The sequence below is a fragment of the Megalobrama amblycephala genome, linkage group LG1 (genome assembly GCF_018812025.1).
Source record: "Megalobrama amblycephala isolate DHTTF-2021 linkage group LG1, ASM1881202v1, whole genome shotgun sequence".
Classification (NCBI taxonomy): Eukaryota; Metazoa; Chordata; class Actinopteri; order Cypriniformes; family Xenocyprididae; genus Megalobrama; species Megalobrama amblycephala.
In genome coordinates, this window is record NC_063044.1 from 48,446,108 (window position 1) to 48,472,852 (window position 26,745).

At 37.6% G+C, this 26,745-nt stretch overlaps 1 protein-coding gene across 6 annotated transcripts in view; it reads left to right on the forward strand.

Moving 5' to 3' along the window:
* The window catches only part of tanc2a (tetratricopeptide repeat, ankyrin repeat and coiled-coil containing 2a), a 173,275-nt gene that overhangs the window by 130,998 nt on the left and 15,532 nt on the right, over positions 1 to 26,745 (forward strand). For all 6 annotated transcript variants that reach the window (XM_048197802.1, XM_048197794.1, XM_048197811.1 and 3 more), the window contains 12 exons: positions 2,660 to 2,808; positions 8,311 to 8,500; positions 8,615 to 8,866; positions 16,661 to 16,789; positions 20,331 to 20,612; positions 21,158 to 21,285; positions 22,880 to 23,111; positions 23,194 to 23,363; positions 23,453 to 23,731; positions 24,596 to 24,927; positions 25,105 to 25,213; positions 25,408 to 25,530. In XM_048197802.1, the coding sequence (XP_048053759.1) occupies positions 2,660 to 2,808; positions 8,311 to 8,500; positions 8,615 to 8,866; positions 16,661 to 16,789; positions 20,331 to 20,612; positions 21,158 to 21,285; positions 22,880 to 23,111; positions 23,194 to 23,363; positions 23,453 to 23,731; positions 24,596 to 24,927; positions 25,105 to 25,213; positions 25,408 to 25,530 (2,375 nt within the window). The remainder of the gene's footprint in view (positions 1 to 2,659; positions 2,809 to 8,310; positions 8,501 to 8,614; positions 8,867 to 16,660; positions 16,790 to 20,330; positions 20,613 to 21,157; positions 21,286 to 22,879; positions 23,112 to 23,193; positions 23,364 to 23,452; positions 23,732 to 24,595; positions 24,928 to 25,104; positions 25,214 to 25,407; positions 25,531 to 26,745) is intronic.

The following is a 26,745-nucleotide window of genomic DNA, read 5'->3' on the forward strand; positions in this document are numbered from 1 at the left end:
TGCAAGTTGGCAAAAAAAAATTGTGACAAGCGCTTGTTTTGTAGTACCAATGAATGCATCACTTGTACAAAACCTGTATGATTTATTCCTACTTGACATGTAATAAATAAATAAATAATTTGCATTAGAGTCATTAGCTTTACTTTGTTGACTGTACACTGTGTTGTACGAACGGCACCTTAATAATATTTCATAATTTTCCAAATGCTGAAATTGAAATATCTTAGAAAAAAACATTTACTTCCATCCTCACAATGTTATTTTGGTATTATTTATGTACTATTTTAGTTTTATTAATATTTTGAATTAGCTTTTATTTTTATATTTTCAGCTTTCATTTTAATTCTTTTTTTTAGCAATTTTATGTGATTTTGTTTGTTTCTTGTTTTGTTTCTTTCTTTATATATATATATATATATATATATATATATATATATATATATATATATATATATATATATATATATATATATATATATATATATATATAGTTGCCTTTTTACGAAAACTTTTAAAGACATTTTTGTTAATTGAAATAAATCTGAAAACATACATACATAGATACATACATATATATGTGTGTTTGTGTGTGTGTGTGTGTGTGTGTGTTTGTATGTATGTATATATATTTTCAGTTTTATTTCAATTAACAAAAATATCTTTTTACTAGTTTTCTTTTTTGTTAACAATATCATTGGGGCATCATAAGTGCCATTGAACTTTATAATCAGAGATTAAAATGCTTCTGTGTTGCCCAAAAATACTGTAAGTGGCCAACTTAATTTAAGGCACAGCCTTTGACCTATAGATGCTGTGCCTGATTAGCACAATTAGCTGTAGCATTTTATTCTTTTATATCTGTTTGTCCGAGTGAATTTTGAAGCCATTGTAAAATAGCCTATATATATGCCCAAATGTGCATATTGAAAAGCCTAAAAAGGCTTAGGTGTTCAGGTCATTAAAGGTTTTGAGGCATAGATGGCCATTTGTAGCATATGCTTTGACTGAATTAGCATATTTAGCTGTAGCATCTATTGTGTTAATTTTTTATTTAGGACAACTTAAAAGCTAACCGTAGCTGCTGTGCAGAGCCGCTGCTGCCTGAGGCTTTGGTTTATCTGAGAATATTTCGAGTCTCTGAGGACAGGTTTGACAGTAAAACGAGCATGTGCCTTAGAGGTGAGGCGACTCGCCCGGTATTTCTGGGAAAGACTGTTTGTTTTGCAGTCGGTTCTCTTTGGCTCTGTTCTGATGGTGAGAGCTAAAAGGCATTGGGGAAAAAACTAATCCTGAAAAAGCTCTCCTCACTGTGGATTTAGCCACCATGGGACAGCTCTTCTTTTGAAGTCTAGCGATCAGCCTTTGACTGGGATTGTGAACGCACAGGCACAGACGCTTCATCTGCACTCGCGGTTCAAGAAACGTTACGACACCCAGACATCCTTCTGATAAGGATTGTTAGTTTAGTGGTGTGATGGGGTGTTTTACAGTCTTTCGGGGTTTTGGCCTTATCTCACTGCTAATTCACAACAGTGAGTTTGGAAGTGTGAGATGGTTTACATGTCCTTATCTGCTGTGTTTTCAAAAGATATATGATTTGCATTGGAATGGGACTAAAAGTTGAGACTGAAATTCGGATGAGACCACAGGTATGCAGCATAGAGTCTGGATTTGTTAATGACCGCCTAGTTGTATTGAACATTGGACAATGTGGAATTCTAAGAATCATAAGAATTCCATTATTGTGGTGAAGTCATAGAAAGCAATTTCTCTGAATGCCAGAATTGCTTAGATGTACACAGTCTTTACATTTCCTGCCAACACAATTTTGGCAATACCAAATACATAATTACACCTAATTATTCCATTGTAGCCACTGTACATAAAGATTATATTTCAAATAAATGTTTTCAAACTTTGTATTTATCCAAGAATCCTTGGGATTTTTTTTCCACGTTTCCACAAATGTATTAAGCAGCACAAATGTTTTCAGCCCTTGATAATAATACAAAATGTTTCTTGAGCAGCAAATCATCATATTAGAATGATTTCTGAAGGATCATGTGACTGGAGTAATGATGCTGAAAATTCAGCTTTGCATCTCAGGAATAAATTACATTTGAAAATATATTCAAATAGAAAAGTTAATTTTGATTTGGAATAATATTAAAAAAAAATATTGCTGTTTTACTGTGTTTTTGATTAACTAATGTCGGGTTTGCATTAGTACCTGTATTGAAATTCTGGATAACAGATGATGATAATTTTATTTATGAATATTATTTATATAGCCAATAAATTAAATTATTATATATTTTTATCTGGAAAATGAAAAAAAAAAAAAAAAAAAAAAAAATCACTGATATCAGCCGATAACTGAATTTGGTTCAGACATATATATATATATATATATATATATATATATATATATATATATATATATATATATATATATATATATATATATATATGCATGCTTAGCTGAGATATTGACATAAAAATTGTTTGGTGTGATTTTTTTTATTTATTTTTATTTTTTTTTTTTATCATATTTTCATATTTTATCCTCTTAATGCTGTATGACATTAGCTTTAGATTATGCCTTCAACAGCCTTTAAATGGCTTCCTACTTTATAAACTCTCTTTTTTACTCTCTTAGGGGACGAAAGCCAAGAACTGGGTCCTCCTCCGTCTGTAGACGAGGCCGCCAACACACTGATGACGCGACTGGGGTTCCTGCTCGGGGACAAAGTGAACGAAGGGCCTGGTGGAGCACAGTACAGCATGGAGGAACAAGATGACCCCCAGGTTTGATACATGCATTTGATGCTCTATCCAGTCTCTATCATTATTCTTTTAAAAATAACTCGAGTGACTTTTTGGCCTAGTGATGATGTGAGGTGCTTTTCTGCAGCTCAGGGTTTTGTCAGTGGGCGTCTCCCCACCTCAAAAACACAGATATTCTTGCTCTCTAAATCATGGCAGATGTTCCTGGATTTTGAATGAACACCAGCCGTTTGCACTGGTGTATTCATACAGTTTGAGTCTAACTAGGCATGTCGCAGACAGCAGATGCTGAAACCCCTGCCGCTACTCTATTTACAGTCCACACTGATCTTACCCATGACTCTCCAGTGCACATCTGCTTTTGGGTTTCGAGTGCTTGGAAACCTTTCAAGTCAGAAAAATTTAATCCAACATGTGTTCAATTCAATATTCAGTACAGTAAACGTATTGCTGGTGTCAGATAAAATTAAATCTAGGGCTGTTATTTTATTTTGTTTATAAATTAATTGCTTAAAGGGGGCGTATCATGAAAATCTGACTTTTTCTGTGTTTAAGTGCTAGAATTGTTTCCCGATGCATCTACCAAACCAGAAAACATGAAAAGGGGAAACCCAGTAACTTTGTTTTGGCAAGCCTTTCTCTGCAAGCATGTGCAAAAAAAATGAGCTGCTCAGATTCGCTCCCCTTGTGACATAGGAAGGGGATCTTATTATAATATTACCGCCCCTTAATTTGCACGTTTCCACCCACGGCGCAAAAGCGTATGTAAGTTATATAAGGCCATGGCAAAAGTTTGAGCAAAGCATGCTAGCTGTTCTGATGTTGGCTGCACAGAACACTATTTAGAGCCTTGTTAGCTTGGATAGTCCGCAAGTTGACCCTGGCAAGCTTGATTGCTAAAAAAGGAGCGTTTCTGTCCGAGCGATACAGGTTTTGCACAAAAATGTAACATGACGGCACATGCTAGTCGATGAGTTGAATCAACTCCACAGGAACTACATAAATTTATCCACTAACCCTTCAGAAACGTCCAGTTGAATTTAACTTCTTCCTGAGTCTCTCCTTCAGTGTCTGACTCCGGTTCAAACAATGTAAGGCTGAACACCGCTACTGACAATCCTCATTTTGGCTGCATGAGATTCTCCAGCTTTGTTGTTGTTGAGTATCCGAAGTAGTGTTGCACGATATACCGGTACTAGAATGGTATCGCGATACCCTGCTTTTAAAAACGGTCCGGTTCTTCATTTTATTAGTACCGGTACTTTGAGTGCCAGCTGTATTTCCTAAAGTGCGACAGCAGGGGGCAGTGTGCGTGCAGCGCGCTGCTTCTAAGGCAAATTGAGTGCGTGTTTATTCCTCTCAACTGCGCAACGGCGTTTATGGTGACGAAACGAGAGGTATGGCTGCAAATACAGATGCTCTTGCAGACAGTCCACAAATTGTTGAGAAAGCAGATGCACAAAGCGAAATATGGCATTATTTTGCTTACATTGCCGACAGCCAGGGCAAGCCCACGGACACCACACAGCCCGTCTGCAAAAGATGTTACAAAATAACGCATGCGAAGGGAGACAAAAGCATCTTGCCATCAAACATCCCGATTTGTACAAAGAATTTAAAGAGCAACAGGTTAGTGAATGTGATACCAGCATTATGTTTATGCTCTTAAACATTAAATGAGTGTTTTTTTATTTATTTTACTCGTGCAAGCAGAACTCTGCAAAGAGGTGTATTATTGAGTGTGTTTAATAAATGATATCTGGTTGCAAAAATAAAATTAATTTAAAAATATATAAATATGTGAAGGGTATATACAGTTATTTTAAACCAATTTATGCTTTAATAACGTTGCACTGTAATTATTTACAGTAATATAATTTTTACAATAATCTTACTGTCAAAAACACCTAAATGTATAAAAAAGCATAGCAGCAAATAATTTACAATTTTGAGCATGAAAATAATAAACATTAAAAATTATATTAAATCTAACGCTAACTTCATGGCAATGAAGCTCAAATCCAGAATTATCAGCCTGCACAAAGAAGTTCTGTCATATGTTATTTATTTACTTTTCCTGCTGTTTTAGGTTTTTGCCATAGTATCGTTTAAGTATCGGTATCGTGATATTTAAGTTGGGTATCGTATCGAAGTCAAATTTTGGTATCGTGACAACACTAATCCGAAGCGCAAGCTGTTAAAGCTCCACCCTCTTCTGACAAGGGGGCCGGGAGCAGCAGCTCATTTGCATTTAAAGGAATACACACAAAAACGACATGTTTTTGCTCACCCCCAAATAGAGTAAATTTGACAAGCTATAATAAATGATCTGTGGATAGAAATTCAAGACTAAATGATACAAAGTGATACAAAAATTCCATATTATGGAATTAAAGTCAGCATGAAGCGGAGGTTGCGATAGTCTTTTCATCCCATATTGTGATGTGTATCCGAGTGAAACGACTTTTCAAACAAGAAACGTAGAGTGGAACTTGATTTTGTCCAGAATTGAGAATTGAATGGATGGTTGTGGTTTGCTATTGCTGTGATGTCATGTGAGTGACAGGTTGCCCCGCCCCACGTCAGTAAACACACCATCAGAAGAGAAGAGATGTTACTGCAAGAAGATGACAGTATTAAAAAAAAAAAAAGTTGTGCATGGATAAATCATTTATAGTAAATACTGCAATATTTTATAAAAAATGGTCAATTTTGATTTCATGTCAGTGAACATGTATGTATTTTTTTCATATTTTTTAATATATTTCTAAATATATGTATTTTAACAGTAATTTTTACATTAATAACTAATAATGTAAAATTTACAACCGTTATTAAAACAATTATTTAAAAAGCCAAAATGTATATTAACAATAACTAATAATGGAAACAGCCTCACTATTTTTAAAATGTCGTTTTGAACTCTTGCATAATTCCTATGGTTAAGATCAGAAGTGTTTCGTTCTCTTAATTGTTCAGTTTGACCTGATTGATCTGACTCATAGTTGAGTCCAGGAATGTATCACGCAACACTATGCTATATATGCACTATAACACAATCCTGCCGTCCACAGCTGGGCAGAGCTATTTCAGAGGCTGGTCCCTGCCAAGCAAGCGTGGTCACCGAAAGGCCACAATTTCTCAAAACAACAATTCAGAGCCAATCTCTCCCACGCACCGAAGCCTGAATTGGACGAAAAGGTGTAGACTGAGCTATTTAGACATATTTGGGAAGTTATTGAGTCCAAGATCTGGCTCCGAGCGCACTGCTGGTTTGTAGTGAAAAGAAATGTTTTATTATTTTTCAGGGGGTTTCAGTTGTAATAGTTAAACTGTTAAACAGTTGCCAGTTTAAAAGTGCTCTCAAATCATTTGTACGCAAATATCTCAGAGTGCACTTAAAAAAAAAAAAACTTCTTGTGTTGTATTCAAACCCTAGTTTGTGAACTCTCATGTTGCATCAGAGCTGTGATTCATTTTAAAGTTGTTTTGCAAATTTATCCTTAAATTGTTGTCTTTATGAAAGAACATCCTCTTGGTTTGCCGTAAAATCTCTTTTGGTTGCATGAAACGTATTATCTAAAACAACTTCTGGACAGAAGGACCACTGACTGGCTGAAGTTCATATCCATCTGTATGATGTCATTAATGTGGCCTCCACCGCAGACCCGGAGTCAGACATGAACTCGCCTAACCACTTAAAAAAAATGTCTCATGTTCCATGTCTCTTCCCCTCTCTTTACTTTTTCATGCAACCCTTTCATTATAAATTCTTGTTATCTGTTTATGTTTCTCACTTTGTCTTTCTTTGCTCCCTCTGATCCACCGGTTTTTGTGGAACATGTCTTGTAGCTGACCTTAGCGTGCCAAAATTTCTCTCTTATTTCCATTTGGTTAAGTGTTGATAATTCAACATTCTCTCAGTCATATACCATAAAGTGAATAACATTGTATTCAATTACATAATATTGAGTCACTGTGGAAAAATTGTTTAAGTCAGCCCAGGCCATAAAAAGAGATAATTCCACATGAGTATGCAGTCCTCAGCAGAAATACGGGACAGTACTGTATCATTAAATACCAGTCAGCAGATTTCCACTTCTGGGGGCATTTTCTGGTGTGTGAAAGTCATTCAGTGGTGCTTTTCTGGCAGAGGAATCTCAAATATATACGCAGTGGTGCACTGATCTAGCAGAATCCTTTAATAAGCTGTATTTCTGCAGTGTAACAATGAGCGAACACTCTCCTTTATTATTCTTGTGTGAATTGTCAGATTGAATTGAATGGAACGAATTTAGTAAGAGTGGTTTTACAAATGTTTTTACACAAATTTGTTCTATTAGTGTTTCATGAATGAGGCCCAGTGAATGGCCACCTTGAACTCATGCATCTTTATAAGTTTTGTTGGTCCCACTTTATATCAGTTGGCCTTAAAGGTGCTAAAGAGGATCTTTTCGTCGACTGAGAAACCAAAGACTGTTAGTGAGTTTTTGAAATGAGCGCATGCGTAAGAACAACCCCCCTCCTTCACAGCTCATTTCGAGGGGTCGCCTCCCAAAACTCGTGCACGAGTATCGGAACACGAGTGTTTACCACCGGCATTCGCTGTGTCGTGTTAGTGGATTCATTATGTCGGACTCACCGCAGGTAACTCATAATCTGCAGTTGTTACTCCTGTCTCCTGACAAAAACATTGCATGCGGCGCCTGTGGAGTGTGGAAAGTTACTGGAGCGCGCAGCTACGCTCGTCTCTCACAAGGAACGTCACGGCAGTGATTGACAAGCCAGAGGGCCAATCGTTTACGCGATGATCGTTTTTAAGGCTGATGTTTTTAAGGCCCTACCTCGTGTACAGATGATGTATATTAATATTATTCCTTTCGGTGCACCTAATAAATAGTCTTTTATTAGTTAGTAAAGACAGTTTCAAGTAATATTGCAAAAATGTATAAAACAAAACATCCTCTTTAGCACCTTTAACTACTATGTACTTAAATTAATCATTTGATACAGTGCACTTTTTGTGTTCACACATGTTTTTTACATTGTACCTATATTTTAAAAAGTACCTGGATGCAATTACATCATGAAATTAATATCTGTAATTACATTCATAATTACACTTTTGACTCGTCCCTTATACCTTAACCCACCCTTAAACTTACCAATACCACCAAACCTGTCCCTAAACTTACCAGTATCTCACCTCAATAGAAGCAAAAGTGTTTTGCAATACAATATGAACACAATAAGTACATTGTACTTATTTTTTGATGTAAATACATAGGCCACCTAATATGAAGTGGGACCGTTTTATCTATTAAAAAAATATAAGCTCAAGCCTCCAACGCTGACTTAGTTGTACAAGGCATAGTAGGACTTTTAACCAATGAGATTTAACTGTGGGCGGGGCTAATCAGGGCTGCGAAATAGAAAGAGAAACAAATTTTGACATTTTTATTCATTGCTTATATACTTGTGGTGAGTGAGGAGTTCTCTAACTCTCTTTCTTCTGATGTTCAGGGCATCTCCATGACCCAGAGGATCAGCCCATGCTCTAGCTTAGCTAGCAGCACAGCGTCGCCCCCTCCTGGCAGCCCCTGCTCCACGTTGCCCGCTGGAGCCCCGGGCAACATGGGCAACCGAGACTGTGCTTACGGATCCATCACTAGTCCCACCTCCACACTGGAGAGCCGAGACAGTGGCATTATAGGTGGGAGACGTTATGTTGCTTATTTTAGGAAAGCAGATTAATGCTAATCATTAATGTACTTGAACATAATGACCACTCAATGTAATTTTCAAAAATCGTACTGCTTTCTCGCAGCAACACTTACGAGTTACTCTGAGAATGCTGAGCATGGAGGTAAACACAGCGAAAGCTCACGGGGCAGCCTGAAACTCTGGCAGGCACAGAAGTCAATGGGTGCAGACTCCTTTCTCTATCGGGTGGATGAAAACATGGCCGCCTCCACTTACAGCCTCAACAAAATCCCAGAGAGGAGCCTGGAACATTCTGTCTCTCACTCCGCCCACTCCATCCCCCTCTACCTCATGCCCCGCCCCAATTCTGTGGCTGGTAAGTTTCTGCACCTGTCAAATTTTGGCCACTGTATGTTCAGAATAGCGTACACACTACTAGTGCAATGCTTACAGCATACTGTGCAGTATATAGAGGGTATGCACATCGACCGTTATGACTGCGGTTATGCCCACTGACTGACAGCATTGGTTTAAAGCGTGTATGCCACGAAAAACACACAAAACACATCCAAAACGGGAAAGAGCTTTGCGACTGACTGTACAAATAGCTTTGACACAAAATCTGAGGTATGTTTTTACAGACTGCTGAAAGCTGCAGAAAAAAGAAGCAAATGGATCGCTGCAATTCACAGAAACAACTGGACTCCAGGCACAGAAACATGTTTTGCAGTTATCATTTTGTGTGGAATTGTTGGATTTTGTGGTAAAATCATACCTTATATATTGTATTGTTATATATTGTGTTGACAACTCATCAGTTAAATATTTTCCATCTTATATTCTGCATAATTGGGTGTTTTTATATAAACACTGACAAAAACTATACAAGTTTTAGAACTGGACGATATGACGATATACAGTATATAACATTGATATAAGTGATTACTCGGATTTATACCTACCTATATTGTATTTATATAAAGGCAGATTTGCTTTATGTATTTCCCCGGCGTCAAAATCAGGCACATATGAATGTCAGGAAACACGATTCCTGGCTGCATGTCAATATCCACAGATTAGGTTTCTTTGACATGCCATAAGGAACATTTTTGAGCCCAACCTTTAGTGTAATCGTTTGTTTTACTCACGTTTTCGCAGTTTCCCCTATTAAATCCAGTCACGCAGCAGGTTCTTTTGCCACTCAGTCCAGCTGAGGGGGCAAGTTCCGGCGGGAAAGTGATATCTATGCATACCCTCTATACTTGCATGCTGTCTAATTATATACTTGTATGCTGTTTAATTATTATGTGAATTTATAGTGTGCAGTATGCATACTGCTGTATAGTTAATTAGAATTTTTTATTCAACTATTCAAGCTGTCCAATCAAACATTGACTCGATAATGCTTCCGGTTCAGTTGTCACACTGTACACTGTGGGATTCAGTGTCTCACACTGTGTACTGTGTAAAATATTGTCAATTACAGTTGAATATTTGCATACTATACACAATGTACAATACATACTAGTGGCAAAATAGTACCAGTAGCATTTGTAGAATGTCAGTCTGAACATACTTTATTAGATGAGATTAGATTCAACTTTATTCATTGTACAGATTACATACAAAGCACATGAAATACAGAAGCATTTAACAAACAGCAATACAAATGTATTTATATATTATTCACTGTAAGATGGCAGAAGGCTCCGTATTATGCTGAGCTAGTCAAGACTCAGTCCAGCGTTCAAATCCTGTTAGTTACAAACGCTCACATTCATCTTTCACTGCGTGTGAATATTTAGAGTCAGCTCTGTGTGCAGCTCATTCAGCTGAGGCTCTTTGAACACTTCTGTTCATGAATGGTGAACTGCAGAGACAGGAAATATCCCACGTAATCCAGACCCTAAAAGTCAACAGACACGTGTTTCCAATTCCCTCAAAATGTCAAGGTCAGTAAAAGCACATAGTGATTACTGTGAGAGCAATAGACGTGCCCCTCTTTTCAGCTTTATGGGCCATTTGAGCTCTGGAGTGGCTCCTTGATTCTGATGCCGGCTCGTTACAACAAAGCAAGGACATCTGTGTGAATCTCCTCCAGATTTTATTGAGTATTTGTCATTTGTGCTTCTGGTTTTGAATCCATATGTGAGAAGACGGTGTCAAACTCAGTAGCTCAGTTCCGTGTAGATTTTTTCATATACTGTTGACTTTGGATTTTTGAAGGTTTGCTAAAAGAAATGTCCTAGATAAAGTAAAATGAATAAGACCAAGTCTAAAATTTTCATGCTTTGTAATTTAATTATTGTGACAAATAAAGGTTAACAAATTATGTTATTTGTCAGAATAATTAAGCATATATATATATATATATATATATATATACAGACACACACGTCTTAAGTGTGACGTGTATAAGATTTGAGAAAACACAAACCTGCTCCCAGCATGCACCTGAGTGAAGACAACTGCAGCACAGCAGTGAGAGAATGACGTGATCTGTTTGTTCATCCATCTTCACATCTGTCTGTTCCTGTACTCTCCTCACCTCACCTTCTTCTCTCTCTCTTTTTTCTCTCCCCGATTGTCTTTCTTACTCATGCATGCTCCCCTCTCTCACTTTTCATCTTTCTCATTCTCTTCTGTCACACTTTTTCATTTCTTTCTCTCCTCATCCCACCCACTCATTCCCTCTCCTCCTCTCCGCGTATCTCTCTCCCTCAGTCCATCTTTCATCACATCTTCCCCTTTCAAAACCTTTCTGATCTCTGAGTTCAAGAAGCATTTGATTATTCTTTCAGACAGAAAGACTTGCATGAGTCTTGACATGTTTGCTTCCTGTCGCACACATGCACCCTCATATATGCACATAAAACACACAATTCGAGGAGAGTTAAAGAGATTAATGTACTGGCATATTCACATGTGGGTGGTTGCCAGGGTGTTGCTAGGGTGTTCTTGGTGGTTTCTTTCTGGCACAAGTTAAAATAACTCACTGTCAAGTCTTTTGAATATTTTGGTGTTAAGAAATTGCTCAGGATTCTTCCCTTTTTAAGACTAAAAGTGCAGATACATTAGCGAAATTTTGCCGCTGTTTAAAGCAGAAATCAACAGAAGCTGTGTTCTGTTGGTCAATATGGCAAATCTGTGTTGAATCCATTGAGAAATCTTTCACCCTCATGCAGAATTCCTGATCATGTGCATTCCTATTGAAATTACTGGATTTCGCCCGCAAACATTTGCCAAACAATGGTAAATCTGAATGCGCCTAAAGTGTTTTTAAGGTGAAAATGTCTGATCAGAGATATGTAGATATGAACACGCTCAGACGTTTGGTGTAAAATACAGACATGCTTTCAGGACCAGCGCCACGTGGGACAGCCAAAGTCATTGTGACTCAGTTCAAGCGGCCGTAAATCCAGCAACACAGTCATGCCAGCCAGACAGTCTGCAGTGCAGATGGAGGGGGTGGGGTTGGGCAAGAGAAATGCTGGTGTCTAAATCTTTATATATATATATATATATATATATATATATATATATATATATATATATATATATATATATATATATATATATATATAAAGATTTAGACACCACATTGTGACATTTTCGAGACTTCTCAAACAGGAAAAAATGTAGGAAGGGACTTGGTTTTGTCTTTTGAGAATTGATTGGATCATTGATTTGTTTTAGTTTTTGCTGAATTGTCAATTTTGATTTCATGCTGACATTAAGGCCCGCTCAAACCAAGAACGGGTCTATGAAGATAACAAAACTAAATTAGTGTCCAAACCAAAGAAAAACCCTATTCAGATGGGATTAGTTTTACATGGGGAGGTGGGGGTAAAGTAATTATTACCAGAGCTTCTCAGTGATTTTAGTCCCATCCGAATGTGCCATCTCGGTAATCATTACGGGCAATGTCAGTAAAGATTACGGCTACTTTTACCTTCTGGAAAAAGGTCTGGAAAAATTACCTCAGGTAATACTAATCCCATTCGAATAGATCCGCTGTAAATATGTATGGTAAAATTCCGTCATTTCCTGTTTAAAAGTAGTTTTTCAAGCATGGAAGCACTTGAAGAAACATTCATTTGTGTTGTAGGTGGTGGGACAAGTCTGTGGCAAACCTCAAGTATTTTCTACATACCATTCAGAGCAAAAAGAAGATCGAAGCAATTGTCAGGGGCACAAAACTAATTTTATCTTTAGCTAAGTGCCTATTACCATCATAATCCAATCAGAATTTAATTAATAAATCGGACCTAACTGTTATTTATAGTTTATATATTTAGATTATATGCGTTTTCGCACATTGTATCAGGAAGCAACGTATACCCACATGACGACAGGGAGGTGACGGCTGTGCGTAAATTGAGTTACCCCTCCCACTTCTGCTAGTTTTACTGAGATGTCTTGTCCCGTGCGAATTGGCCAATTAATATTACAGAAGTCCTGAGGTAAAATTACTTTACTCCACCTCCCCGCGTAAAACTAATCCCATCCGAATAGGGCTAAAGATAACATTCTATTTACTGCGGTTATGTTGACTGTCACTTTAAATGCCCTTTTAAAATCGGGTGGATTCTGATTGGCTGTTAATGTTTATATTGTTCATCAGCTGGAAAGTGATTCTAATGATATCGTTCCTGTGTGTCGTTATTGTCTTCCCTACTTCCCTATTCTTATAGAACTATTAAAACTTCATCGTTATAGTTATCATCCTTGGTATGAATAGGCCTTTGCTGCTGATGGAGATCCTCTATAAATGTATTATGGTTTTACAGTAGTAAAATTAAATCTTTTTTTTTTTTTTTTTTTTTAAGTCAGCTACTGTAGCTACCAAATTTTGTAAAAGCAGCTTTACCAGCTTGCTTAAAGGTGCCCTAGAGGTGCCTTTTCAAAAGATGTAATATAAGTCTAAGGTGTCCCCTGAACATGTCTGTGAAGTTTCAGCTCAAAATACCCCATAGATTTTTTTTTAATTAATTTTTTTAACTGCCTATTTTGAGCCATTATTACATATGCACCGTTTCAGGCTGCGCGGCCCCTTTAAATCTCCCGCGCCCCCGCGAGCTCTCAACTGCCTTAAACAGCAAACACAAAGTTCACACAGCTAATATAACCCTCAAAATGGATCTTTACTAAGTGTTCATCATGCATACATCGATTCCTGTGAGTATAGTATTTATTTGGATGTTTACATTTGATTCTGAATGAGTTTGAGGCTACGCTCCGTGGCTAATGGCTAATGCTACACTATTGGAGAGATTTATAAAGAATGAAGTTAGAGATGTTCCGATACCCCTTTTCCATTCCCGATACCGATTCCGATACCTGAGCTCAGGGTATCGGCTGATACCGAGTACCGATCCGATACCTGGGTGTGTATCTGTATATGTGTATATATATACTACTAGCCCTGTATGATTTGATAGAATTATTTATGGTGTGCTTCAGACTTATCCCTTAATAAAACAAGAAGAAAAACATACAGTGAACTAGAGTATTTTTATTATCTGACATACATTTGTCAGTTATATTATTTATTTATTTTAAGTGAAAAAGAACTTCAAATGCAGCCACAAATCTAACACTGTAAACTGAAAAAGGTATATTAGTTTTACAATATAACTATAAAAACAGTGCAACAAATAAATCTAGGAATATAATTAGGCTATATAAGAAAATAATCTCTTTAAAACTTGAAGTCCAGAAACAATTTTGTTAAATAAAAATCTCACGTTTTCGACGACTGACAGCAGCTGGTCATCCAGAACAATAAACCCGACAATTTTGTCGGTTATCTTTATTTGTCTTTTGAAAACTTTTCTCTTTGTTTGAATGAAGCTGGCACGCCTCATCCTTCTCCATCTTAAGCGCATCAAACGCCCGAATCGCTCAATTCGCACTGCGTCATTCACGCAAATCGCGCCGCAGGGAGTCAATTCGCGTCTTTGCATTGACTTAACATGTAAATCACTCGCCCTTATCGCTTCATTCGCGTCTGGTGTGAACGCAGCATTAACCTAAATGTAACCATCGCGTTGCGCGGGGTGACGTGTCTTCAAATGCTTTATTAAGTTATTTGTGTTAAAGTTGCCAATACTTGTGCCACTCGAAATTGCAGCATTGCATATGAGACATGTCGCCGTTTTACTGGTCTGAAATACTGCCAAACAGCAGACATACTGCTAGCGCGTTTTCACTTCTCCGCTGCTCTAAACAGTGGTTGCTTGTGGCAACACAGCACAACTTCCTGTGTTTGCATTCTGAGCCGCGAAGAAGAATTGATTTCCGATTTGCTGCGTTAAGCAAAGATAGCGGGCACAACTAGGTATTGTTTAAGAAAATGGTATCGGGTCGGTACGTGAGATTAAATACTCGCCGATACCGATGCCAGAAATTTTTGTGGTATCGGTGGTATTTCCGATACTAGTATCGGAATCGGAACAACCCTAAATGAAGTTGTGTTTATGCATTATACAGACTGCAAGTGTTTAAAAATGAAACATTTAGAAAGACTATTTACAAACATCACTAAAAATATCATGATATCATGGATCATGTCAGTTATTATTGCTCCATCTGCCATTTTTCGCTATTGTCCTTGCTTGCTTACCTAGTCTGATGATTCAGCTGTGCAGCTCCAGACGTTCTGCCCTTGTGTAATGCATTGAACATGGGCTGGCATATGCAAATATTGGGGGCGTACACCCCGACTGTTACATAACAGTCGGTGTTATGTTGAGATTCGCCTGTTCTTCGGAGGTCGTTTAAACAAATGAGATTTATATAAGAAGGAGGAAACAGTGGAGTTTGAGACTCACTGTATGTCATTTCCATGTACTGAACTCTTGTTATTCAACTATGCCGACGTAAATTAAATTTTTGAATCTAGGGCACCTTTAAAGTTTGCGAACTTTGTTTCAATCAGCTCTCTAATGTTCCCGCTCATACGTGGGGTTCATCTAGGGGAGTGTTATATTACTGAACGGTTGATCCACACATGTACACCAACAGGAAGTTGTAATTTGTACACATATGTACCATAGGGCCATGGTTGTGTTTCTTCAATTAAACACATTATAGGAGAACGAAAGGCTTTCCTTAGTATGTTGCTCCTCTCACCTTACATTGCTGGTGGTAAATTGTCCTTAGCATCTGTGCTAACACTGCCACAATAATGTTAGCTGTTGTTAAATAGTTTCAAAAGCTCTCTCCAGATGCTTTGAGATGAGATAAATTCTGTGGCCACCCACAGTGTTCTTAATATTCTCGTGCATTCAAGCCGCCATGAACTTTCCTCCTCATTAGCAATGGAAAAAAGGGCTCAAAATTCATGCACACATCCTCGCTAAAGCTAATAACCACAAGCAGATATACAGATATAACCATTGTATTGCCATGTTTTTGATGGTACTATGAAATACCACTGTATTCTTAATACAATGAAGCATGTTGTGCCTTCATTTGTCACCTTCATTTTTTAATAAAAGCATGACTAAATGTAATAAAGATATTATAGTTTATTAATTATTGTATATCAAAGTACAATCCGACGTCATTCTTTTAGCAAGGTAAATGTTTTATTAAACAAAAATACTGTTACATTTTCTTCATAGCTAATGTTGGTATATAAAAACGATGAGAATGCAGGTATTATAAGCTCAGCAGGAACTGATGATAACCAACAGTACAGATTCATTATGCTGTTCTAAACTTCCTCTCATGTTGGAACAGCAAGCTCCTACAGAAACCTGTTTGCTGGAATATTTTTGCTTCTTTTTAATAGCTTTTTTCATTTACTTGGCTGCTAGAATGAGAAAATGCATAATAAATGGGTTCTGCTTTTCACTGTTATTGTTCTCCCTCTGTTGAATATGTATGTGGGCAGCGTGAGTTTAAAATAGTTTATCAATCTCTCTCTCTGCCTCTTTTTCTCTGTTTTCAGTTTCAATTCCAATGCAATATTTATTTCGGTTTTCAATTTTAAACATCAATGCACAAAAATGTAAAAAAAAAAAAGCCGAAAAGTGGTTATAAAAATATTACTTTAAAAATCTAATAATTTTAAATAACATTGAATATTTGACATAAAGCTAATATTAAATATATAATATTACATTTTATTTTTTCAAATAACACTAGTATTTTTCTCTCTCAGCCACTAGTTCAGCTCACCTGGAGGATCTTGCGTATCTGGATGAGCAGAGACAGGCTCCACTGCGCACGTCTTTGCGTATGCCACGTCAGAACTCCGGTTCCAGCCGCTCTGGACCAGCGGACATGAGAGGTGCGTGTATATTCTTTCTAGATTTTGTGCATATACATGATCACATGTATCTTTTTCTCTTCCACTTTCCTTCACTTCATTACCAGCCTTGTGTATAGTAACAGTCATGTGTGGACAAACCCACTCATTCTTTATTTTTGCTGGTTTTTGTCACCAATATGAAATAACATAAACAGGGAATGGCATGGGAAGCATGAGAATTATGTATTGACCAAAAAAATGTGAATCAAAACAAGGTTAGATTTGGTGTCAGAAGATTTGACGAGCAGTCCTGTAGTGTGACTTCTCCTACAACAACCATCAAATCAAAAACCAATAGAAGCACAGAACCTGATGATGCAATTAGTGAGACATGCATACGTCGTTTTTTTGTTTGTTTGTTTTTTTTTCTCAAGACAAGCCATGAACATTATTATTGGTATTGTTTTGGTCTGCTAGCCACCATTTCAATCCCACATATAATGCAGCTCACAGTCACCGAACATGTCATGGATAGATGATGTAAAACTCCGGACGAGTCTTCTTGCATGTATCCATTTTTAGCACATCTTGACTGTCGTGCATTCTCATAATAATGACAACTGAGATCCTACAGTGTGACATGGCATACAGCGGGGATCATGTTTGTACAGTCTGACAAGCAACAGTCGTAAAGGACTATTATGAATCTTTAACGTGTGTGCACCCGGCTTAAGTAACTTAAAGGGACAGTTCACCCAAAAATGAAAATTATCCCATGATTTACTCACCCTCAAGCCATCCTTGGTGTATCTTCTTTCAGACACAATCGGAGATATATTTAAAAATATCCTTGCTCTTTCAAGCTTTATAATGGTAAAGTGGGGGTCGTGATTTTGAAGCACCAAAAAATGCATCCATCCATCATAGAAGTAATCCATACGGCTCCAGGGGGTTAATAAATGCCTTTTAAAGCAAAGCAATGGGTTCTGAGGATTTCAATATAAGAAAAGAGGAGCTTGAGTTTGTTGCATAGCCCTATTTGTTTAAACTGCGAGATGCGTCTAAGCTTACACTACTCTTACATCCTGCGTCATACATCACATCAGGGGTTATCATTTGCCGCACAGTATGTGTACGGTCATCTGGCGGAAGCTAGTTATTTTAGTTTATAAAGTTTTAAATATGGATATTTGTCTTACAAAAACCCATCGCTTTGTTTCAGAAGGCCTTTATTAACCCTCTGGAGCCGTATGAATTATTTTTATGATGGATGGATGCATTTTTGGGGCTTCAAAATCACACTTCACTATCATTATAAAGCTTAGGAGAGCCAGGATATTTTTAAATATATCTCCGATTGTGTTTGTCTGAAAGAATATAGTCATATACACCTAGGATGGCTTGAGAGTGAGTAAATCATGAGATAATTAAAATTTTTGGGTGAACTATCCCTTTAAGGAAAACAAATAGAATTCTACAAAATAGTAGAATACGTCCCTTTTAAAATGAACCTCTATAATACAATGTGAATTATATTGATGTGCATGTGCACCTTGCGTCTCTCACATCTGTTGTCCGCTACACACAGCATGTCCCATTAAAATCCTCAACACACTCTGCAGCTCTTCCGTGGATCACTCTCCCCCCTCATCCTGCTGGCTTCCCCTTTGGACTGCCGTGCCATAATCTGTCTCCTGTCCAGATCGAAGTATTGACTTCCTATTAGCATTAGCACTGGCTCATCTGTCAGAGCTCAACCTGCTGTCTAAACCTCACAGTCAAGGCTCCACACATCCTAAATCAGCAGTGGAGGTCTGGGTTTCCTCTCTGACTCGCTCAGAACTCCAATAGCTTGAGTCACAATTCACTAAACAACCTGTTTATTTCTGGATGGCTGCACAGGTGACGAAAAAGTGTAGGTGGACTCTATCCATGTGGTGACATGATGCTCAAACTGTGCGTCAGACGTGAGGTATCCAACTAGACAGTAATTCTAGCACACTGTAGCTAATGACATAATTTTACCGCAATTACAAGCAGGTTCTTTCATGTATAAGTATAGTACTCTTTCAGAAGACATTAAGAGCCATTTCCACCGGTAATAATGATGGTTAATTGTGGAAAACATTCAAGGATGTGAAGCCACCCTAGCTGTGCCATGAAAGGAGATTTTAGTGTGTGCCACTGAAATGCTATGGGTTAAATTTTTCCTTTCATCTTTTCATTATTTACAACCTTCCCAGCTCTAGTGCTTTATAGCCATTTTACTGCTCGGCTGCCCTGGTTTCTATCTCTCTCCTTCTTTTGCTCTCTTTCTATGTTCCAATCGTCTCTGCTAGCATCTGAGCTCAGCATATGTGCCCATAAAGGTCACCTCGCCCTGCGTAACCCCGCCCACCTCATTATGCTAATGCACAGATAACTAATTCACATGTCATCTGGCTAATTAATAGTGCACATGCAAATAGGGGGATAAATAACCTCATAATATGCTCCATCACACTTGTTGCAGTATAAGCCTAGGCTGTACGATCAAAAAATGATATAGCCACATTTATGCTAATTTTGTTGACGATCCCCGTATTATCAGTAATTGGGATTAACTGTTTGTGTAGTTAGGCTTATGATATGAAGAAGAATAATGAAGAATATGTGACCCTGGACCACACAACCAGTCATAAGGGTCGATTTTTGAAATTGAGATTTATACATCATCTGAAAGCTGAATAAATCGGCTTTCCATTGATGTATGGTTTGTTAGGACAATATTTGGCCGAGATGCAACAATTTGAAAATCTGGAATCTGATGGTGCCAAAAACAAAAACAAAAAAATCAATACATTGAGAAAATCACCTTTAAAGTTGTCCAAATGAAGTCCTTAGCAATGCATATCCACTCACAAAAATAAATTTGATATATTTACGGTTGGAAATCTTTACTAACGATTTTTGGCATAAAAGAAAAATTGATCATTTTGACCCTTACAATATATTGTTGGCTATTGCTACAAATATACCTGTGCGACTTATGACTGGTTTTGTGGTCCAGGGTCACATGTACATCTGAATATGAATATTATATACATGAGGATTTTTTTATTTTTGTAAGCATGCATATGTGGTGGATTTATAATGATGATGAATATAAATTCTGCTATTTGCATGGTGGCAATAAATTTGACAAATAATCTAAAACGAAAGCATCAAGCATCCTCAAGGGTGGTTTCCGGTAAACACGGCAACGGCTTTGCTCCTGTTCTTGATGTGTGGATGCTTTTTTCTTTTTTTTTCTGCCGTACATTAATGGGTCGAGGCACCTCATCGACGACCACTGATTGATGGTGTTTCACACCGCAGCTCCAGCTTGCGTAAGCTGCCAGTTCTGGCCTTTTTCAGACAAAGCATCTCCCCCTGCTGGTTAAAAAAGATTACTGCAGTGTAAATCTGGACATTAAATTGTGAAACTTCAGCTTTGATGGATGAAATAGCTGTAAAAAGAAATAGAAAGAAAAAAAGAGGCTTTGGTTGGGATATAAACCTGTTTCATTTAGTACATTTTCTAATGTTTTCCATGATGCAGTGCGCTTTGCTCCTTACCGACCACCGGACATCGCCCTAAAGCCGCTTCTCTTCGAGGTGCCCAGTCTGATGCCCGATACAGTTTTCACCGGTCGAGAATGGCTGTTCCAGGAAGTTGACATGTGTCTTCGCAGCAGCGAGCCCACCGCCAATCAAGGTGTCATTATTGCCGGCAATGTGGGATTTGGCAAAACGGCCATCATCTCTCGCTTGGTGGCTCTCAGCTGCCACGGCATCCACATGAGACAGATCACCTCTGACAGTCCACACGCCTCACCAAAACGTGAGTGGATTTGTTGAAAAGAAAACCACTTAATTGTCTGTTAGATGCTTAAAGGTCTCAAAGGAATATGTTCCTTTAAGATCTAATAAACATCTAACAGACAAACTAGTTTAAGCAAAAAAAAAAAAAAGGTTGTCATTATTTACTGACCATTGTGTTGTGACCTCAAACCTGTATGCTGTTATTGTGTCTGTAAAACAGAACACATAAGGAGTTATTTCACAGCACTTTTCCATCACAACACAACTGTGAAGCTACAAAAAAGAACTAGTCAATATTTGATATATTTTACAGTTTAATAAAATTTCCCAACTTTTAACAACTTCTCATATCACAGTTTTTATACTTTTTTATTACTAAGTGCATTGAAATTCTGCTATATTGAATATTAAAATCCAGCAAATAATAAAATTAACTATGACTGATTAGAATTTGCATTTATGATACTGTATATAATGGAAAACTTTTTAGCCCTTAATATGTATGTATGTCACAGCTGTTTTGTCTCAGTTCCTGACAATATTCATGTCATGTCTTTCTCTCAGATGGCGACACGCTTCCCTTGAGCCAGCCTCAGTCCGCTCACGGCACTCTGGTTGGTGGGAGCAGCTGTCCTGGAACGCCAGAGATGCGGAGACGCCAGGAGGAGACGCTCAGAAGGCTGGCTTCTCAGGTGCCAGCTAATACCACCTTAATCAACAGGGCGGGCATATGACCAGCCTGTCATTCAATCTCTCTCTCTCTTTTTTTCTTCTATTGATTTATTATTTTATCTTCCTGTTTTTTCCGTTGTCTCCTTTTATTAATTTGCTCCTTCTTTCTCTCTCTCTCTCTCTCTCCGTGTGCTTTCCTTTTCTCTGTATTCTTTTAAGCACAAAGGTTTATTGCGGCTCTGTTGCCTTATCAAATATTTATATGCTCAGAGTCTCCCAGCACAGCCATTAGATATACTCAGAGCTCTGCATTGCTAATGATGGCAAGCTTTTGAACACACACACACACACACACACACAGCGTGATGAAGTGAATCCAGGGAAGCAGCAGTCTTAAACTACTGGAATAAGGCCATTGATGCACTCAAACTCCATAATGTTTTATGCATTAATGAAACTTTGAATCTTTCTCTAGTTTTATATTCATTGTGTTTTTGAGCTTAAAGCAAATACCATCCTGCACTAAATACCAAAGGCTTGAAATGTTTTGTGTGTGGTTCTTCGAGTCTCCAGATGTACTAAGCACCTTTACTCTGTTAAATGTATCAGTAAGTTGTGTTTGGCATATATACTGTAGTAGTGCCTGATACTGGGGTGCTGTGAGTGGTTTCTAGGTTCAAATACTGCATATAATGGTCAATAAGTTACCATTAGTTAACATTCGGGCCTTATGAAAGTACACTAAAAATATATATTCAAAATTAAAATCACACAGGCCTATGGTCGAGTTACAGTAGTGCTGATATGGCGTTTTTCCCTTTATTATGATAGGACAGTAAGCAGACAGGAAGTGAAGTGGGGCGCCGACCTGATATAGCTTTTAAACATCAGTTCAAAAAAGAAGTTAATGTTAAGTAACTTACACTACCGTTCAAACGTTTGGGGTCAAATAATGTTTTTCAAAGCAGTCTCTTGTTCACCAAGACTGCATGTATTTGATGAAAAATACAGTTAAAAACAGTAATATTCTGAAATATTATAATTTTTCAATTTATATTTTTATTTTTCTACTTTTAATTTTATAATTCAAACTGTCATTTATTCCAAAGTTGAATTTTCAGCATCATTACTCCAGTCTTCAGTGTCACATGATCCTTCAGAAATCATTCTGATATGATGATTTGCTGCTCAAGAAACATTTCTTCTTATTATTATCCGTGTTGAAAACAGTTGTGCTGATTAATATTTTTTTGTGGAAATTGATACATTTTTTTTTTCAGGATTCTTTGATGAATAGAAAGTTCAAAAGAACAGCATTTATTCGAAATAAAATTGTTAAAGATTTCAAGTCTTTACTGTCACTTCCAAAAATCTGACTGACCCCAAACTTTTGAATGGTAGTGTACATTTGATTTCAGATGCAATATTATGGTATTGAAGTTACTTCAGTGAAATATCAGCACTCTTGGAACAACGTTTGGCCAATCAAATTCCGTGAGTGGAATTTAATGTTGCTAAGTAAAGGTAAAATCAAGTTCTCAACACAAGCTGTCATGGGAATGTAAATGTGTGCTTATATCTGCTCTCTCATGTGCTCCTTCCCCTCTGCTGTAGGTGGTGGCGTACCATTACTGTCAGGCCGACAACGCGTACACCTGCCTGGTCCCTGAGTTTGTGCATAATGTGGCAGCGTTGTTGTGCAGGGCTCCTCAAATGCAGGCCTACCGAGACCTTCTGCTCCGCCAGCCGCACCTGCAGAGCACACTCAGCCTGCGCGCCTGCGTCCAGGACCCTTTCAGCGCATTCCGCAGGGGCCTGCTGGAACCTCTGGAGATCCTGCATCGAGGTACGTAAACATGCGTTCATGCATACTCGCATACTGTACGTACACATAAATACATGTAATTTTGAAAACATGCAATATTTAGAGAGGAAGATTGCCAGCGAGGAGAATCTCATCATCTTGATTGACGGGTTGAACGAGGCAGAGTTCCATAAACCGGATTATGGAGAAACTATTGTTTCCTTCCTGTGCAAAACTATTGAGCGTTTCCCTCCGTGGCTCAAACTGGTGGTCACCGTCAGAACAACACTACAGGTCTGTATCCCATCCATCCATAGCAATCACTCTTTCTTTTTATCGACTTTACTTATTTGCTCTGTGTTATTTTTTTCTCTCTATCTAAGGATGTGACTCGTCCGTTGCCGTTCCACCGTATCTCTCTGGATCGTCTGGAGGAGAGTGATGCGATTGACTCTGACCTGCAGGGCTACATCCTGCACCGGCTGCACTCCAGCCAAGAGATTCAGAACAACGTGGCACTCAACGGCAGGCTAGACAACGCGGCCTTCACCAAACTCAGCGCTCATCTGAAGAGTCTGAGCCGGGGCTCCTACCTCTACCTGAAGCTCACACTGGACCTCATTGAGAAGGGTTACCTCGTGCTCAAAAGCTCCAGCTATAAGGTCAGGGGTCACATAGATGCCTCCTTTATTACCAAGTACATCTTAGGAGTGACACTGCATAAAATAAAATGAAATGAAATGAAATGAAATGAAATGAAATGAAATGAAATGAAATGAAATGAAATAATGAAATGAAATTAAATATGAAATTAAATAAAATAAAATAAAATAAAATAAAATATGAAATTAAATAAAATTAAATTAAATTAAATATGAAATAAAATAAAATAAAATATGAAATTATATGAAATAAAATGAAATGATAAAATAAAATAAAATGAGAAAAAGAATGAAAGACCATAAAGAATTTAATAGTAAACGATTAAAAATGACAAAAAATATATATAGCTTTTCAGTGTTGTGTACATACTGTGTGTATCATTTTCATTTTATATATTTTATTTTTGCTTCTCAGGGATGTGTATGGTGTTCATTTATTTATTGTTGTTTTGTTTTTAGCTTTTTAGAGTTATATATGTGGTATGATTTTATTTTATTAAAATATGGGGGAAAAAATGAAAGAAATAAAGTAAACAATAATATAATAAAAAAATATAAAAAATGTAAAAATGTATTATGTATGCATATTATTTCATATTATTTTTATTTAGCTTTTCAGTAATATATATGTGGTGTTAGTTCATTTTTTGTTCATTTTATGTTTTTTATTGTATTTATTTATTTTACTTTAGCTTTGCAGTTATGTGGTATGATTTTTGTTATATTTCATTATTTATTTTTTTCATAAAGAAATAGGGGAAATAAAATCCTTTTAGAATTTTGCCATTTAAAAGCATATTTAGAAGGATGAATATGTTTCAGCTTTTTTGTGTGTGTTTATTTTTTGAATTGGTTTGTGTTCAGGTGGTTCCAGTGAATCTGGCTGAGGTCTACCTGTTGCAGCTGAACATGCGTTTCCCAACTCAGTCATCATTCGAGCGTGTTCTTCCACTGCTGAACGTGGCCGTGGCTTCTCTACACCCGTTAACTGACGAGCAGGCCTACGGTGCCGTGAACGCCAGCATGGTGCGTGGAGCGGCCATGGACTGGGATGATTTCCAGCAGAGGTCTGAACTCCTGTCGCCTTTCCTGGTGAAAAGACGTGATGGAACGCGCATGTTCGTCCACCCCTCGTTCAGAGAGTGGCTCATCTGGAGAGAGGATGGAGAGAAGACCAAGTTCCTCTGTGACCCCAGGTGAGGAGGAATGTGTGTCTTCTGAATCTTTCATCAAAATGTAATAACTCCTGTCCCACATTCCTGTCCCACATTTTATCTCATTGAGTATTCTGTTGCACTCACTAATACATCACAGTACTGAAGTAAAATCTCTATAAATACCATTCTCTTGTCTCTTTTCCCATGATTCTTTAGGAGTGGCCACACATTGCTTGCTTTCTGGTTTTCACGGCAAGACAGCAAGCTTAATCGACAACAGACCCTCGAACTTGGCCACCACATTCTCAAAGCTCACATCTTTAAGGTTAGGTTAGGTTAAGTGTTAACTACAACACTTCTGATGTTTGTTAAATTGATACCATCAATCTGACTACAGCAGTATATAAATGATTTTGAAAAAGATTTTTATTATATTACCAGAAATGTATTGCCAGTTTTTATGTGGTTTTTTTTTTTATTTATTTTTTTTTTATTAACAACAATGTCTCTTGGACTCAGGGCCTGAGTAAGAAGGTTGGGGTTTCCTCCTCAGTGCTGCAAGGGCTGTGGGTGTCCTACAGTACAGAAGGCCTCTCTGCAGCTTTGGCTTCACTCAGAAATCTCTACACACCGAACATCAAGGTATAAAAAAACTGAATTCCCACAGTCACAGAAAACCTGAAAATATTATGAATTTAAAGTGACCTTCCAGAACTTGAAGAGTCAAGGAAAATCTTTACAAATCTTTTAAAAGTCATAACTATCTCTATAGTGAATTTATGCTACCATTTAAAAGTTTGTGTTTTGAAAGAGGTCTCTTTAAATGCCAATGAGCTGCTGCACCCTGCCCACTTTCCAGAAATGGGCGGAGCTTTAACAGCTTGTGCTTCATTTGCTCAACAACAACAAAGCTGGAGAATCTCATGCAGCCAAAATGACAACTTTCAGTAACGATATTTAGCCTTACATTGTTCAAACCGGAGTCAGACACTAATGGAGAGATTCAGGAAAAACTTTTAGAATGCAACTAGATGTTTCTGAACAGTTAGTGGATACATTTATGTAGTTGTTGTGGAGCTGATTCAACTTATCGACTAGCATGTGCCATCATGTTAATCTTTTGTGCAAATCCAGCACTAAATTGACCCTCGTTTGTGAAGCAGTCCGGCGTAAAATGACGGCATGGCTACAACACTCTACTACAACAACTCTAAAGCAGTCCAACATTGCCTCACCCCCTTTTTTGCGTGTTCTTGGGGGCAGGCCTGTACATTTTGGGGTTTGTGATGTAACTAACACAGGAAGAAGCTCATTGTAGTCCCTACCAGCCGTTTGTTGTAGTCCTTAAACAGTGATTTCTGTAAAAGAAAATATCTCCCTTTGCATTGAACTCCGAGTGTCATAACTTTGCAGATGTTGTTTATGCTCAAACAGCAACATACACACAATAACTAAAGTTAAAATTGAAATTATAATCAAGGACCATTTTAAATCTTAATGGCCCAGTGTCACAGTGAGGCCCTGTGACTAAAGACTTGGAATATAAAAAGGACTTTTATTTTGACAATGGACTGTGAAAACCATATCACCCTCAGACTGATGGTCTTGTTGAAAGGTTCAATCAGACTCTAAAGAATATGTTAAAGAAGTTTGTTTCAGACTCAGGCAAAGACCACTGTCTTTGTTACACCCGGTAATGTACATTTTTTTCTAGTTAAGCTCCATTCTGTAATATTTTATCAGCATGAAATTGTTCAGTTTGAGTGCAGTAAAATATGCATGTAATTGAAACCTGGAAAACCTGATAAACATTAGTACTCTGTGTTTATTTTTGAATCTACTCCTCCCTGTCTTCAT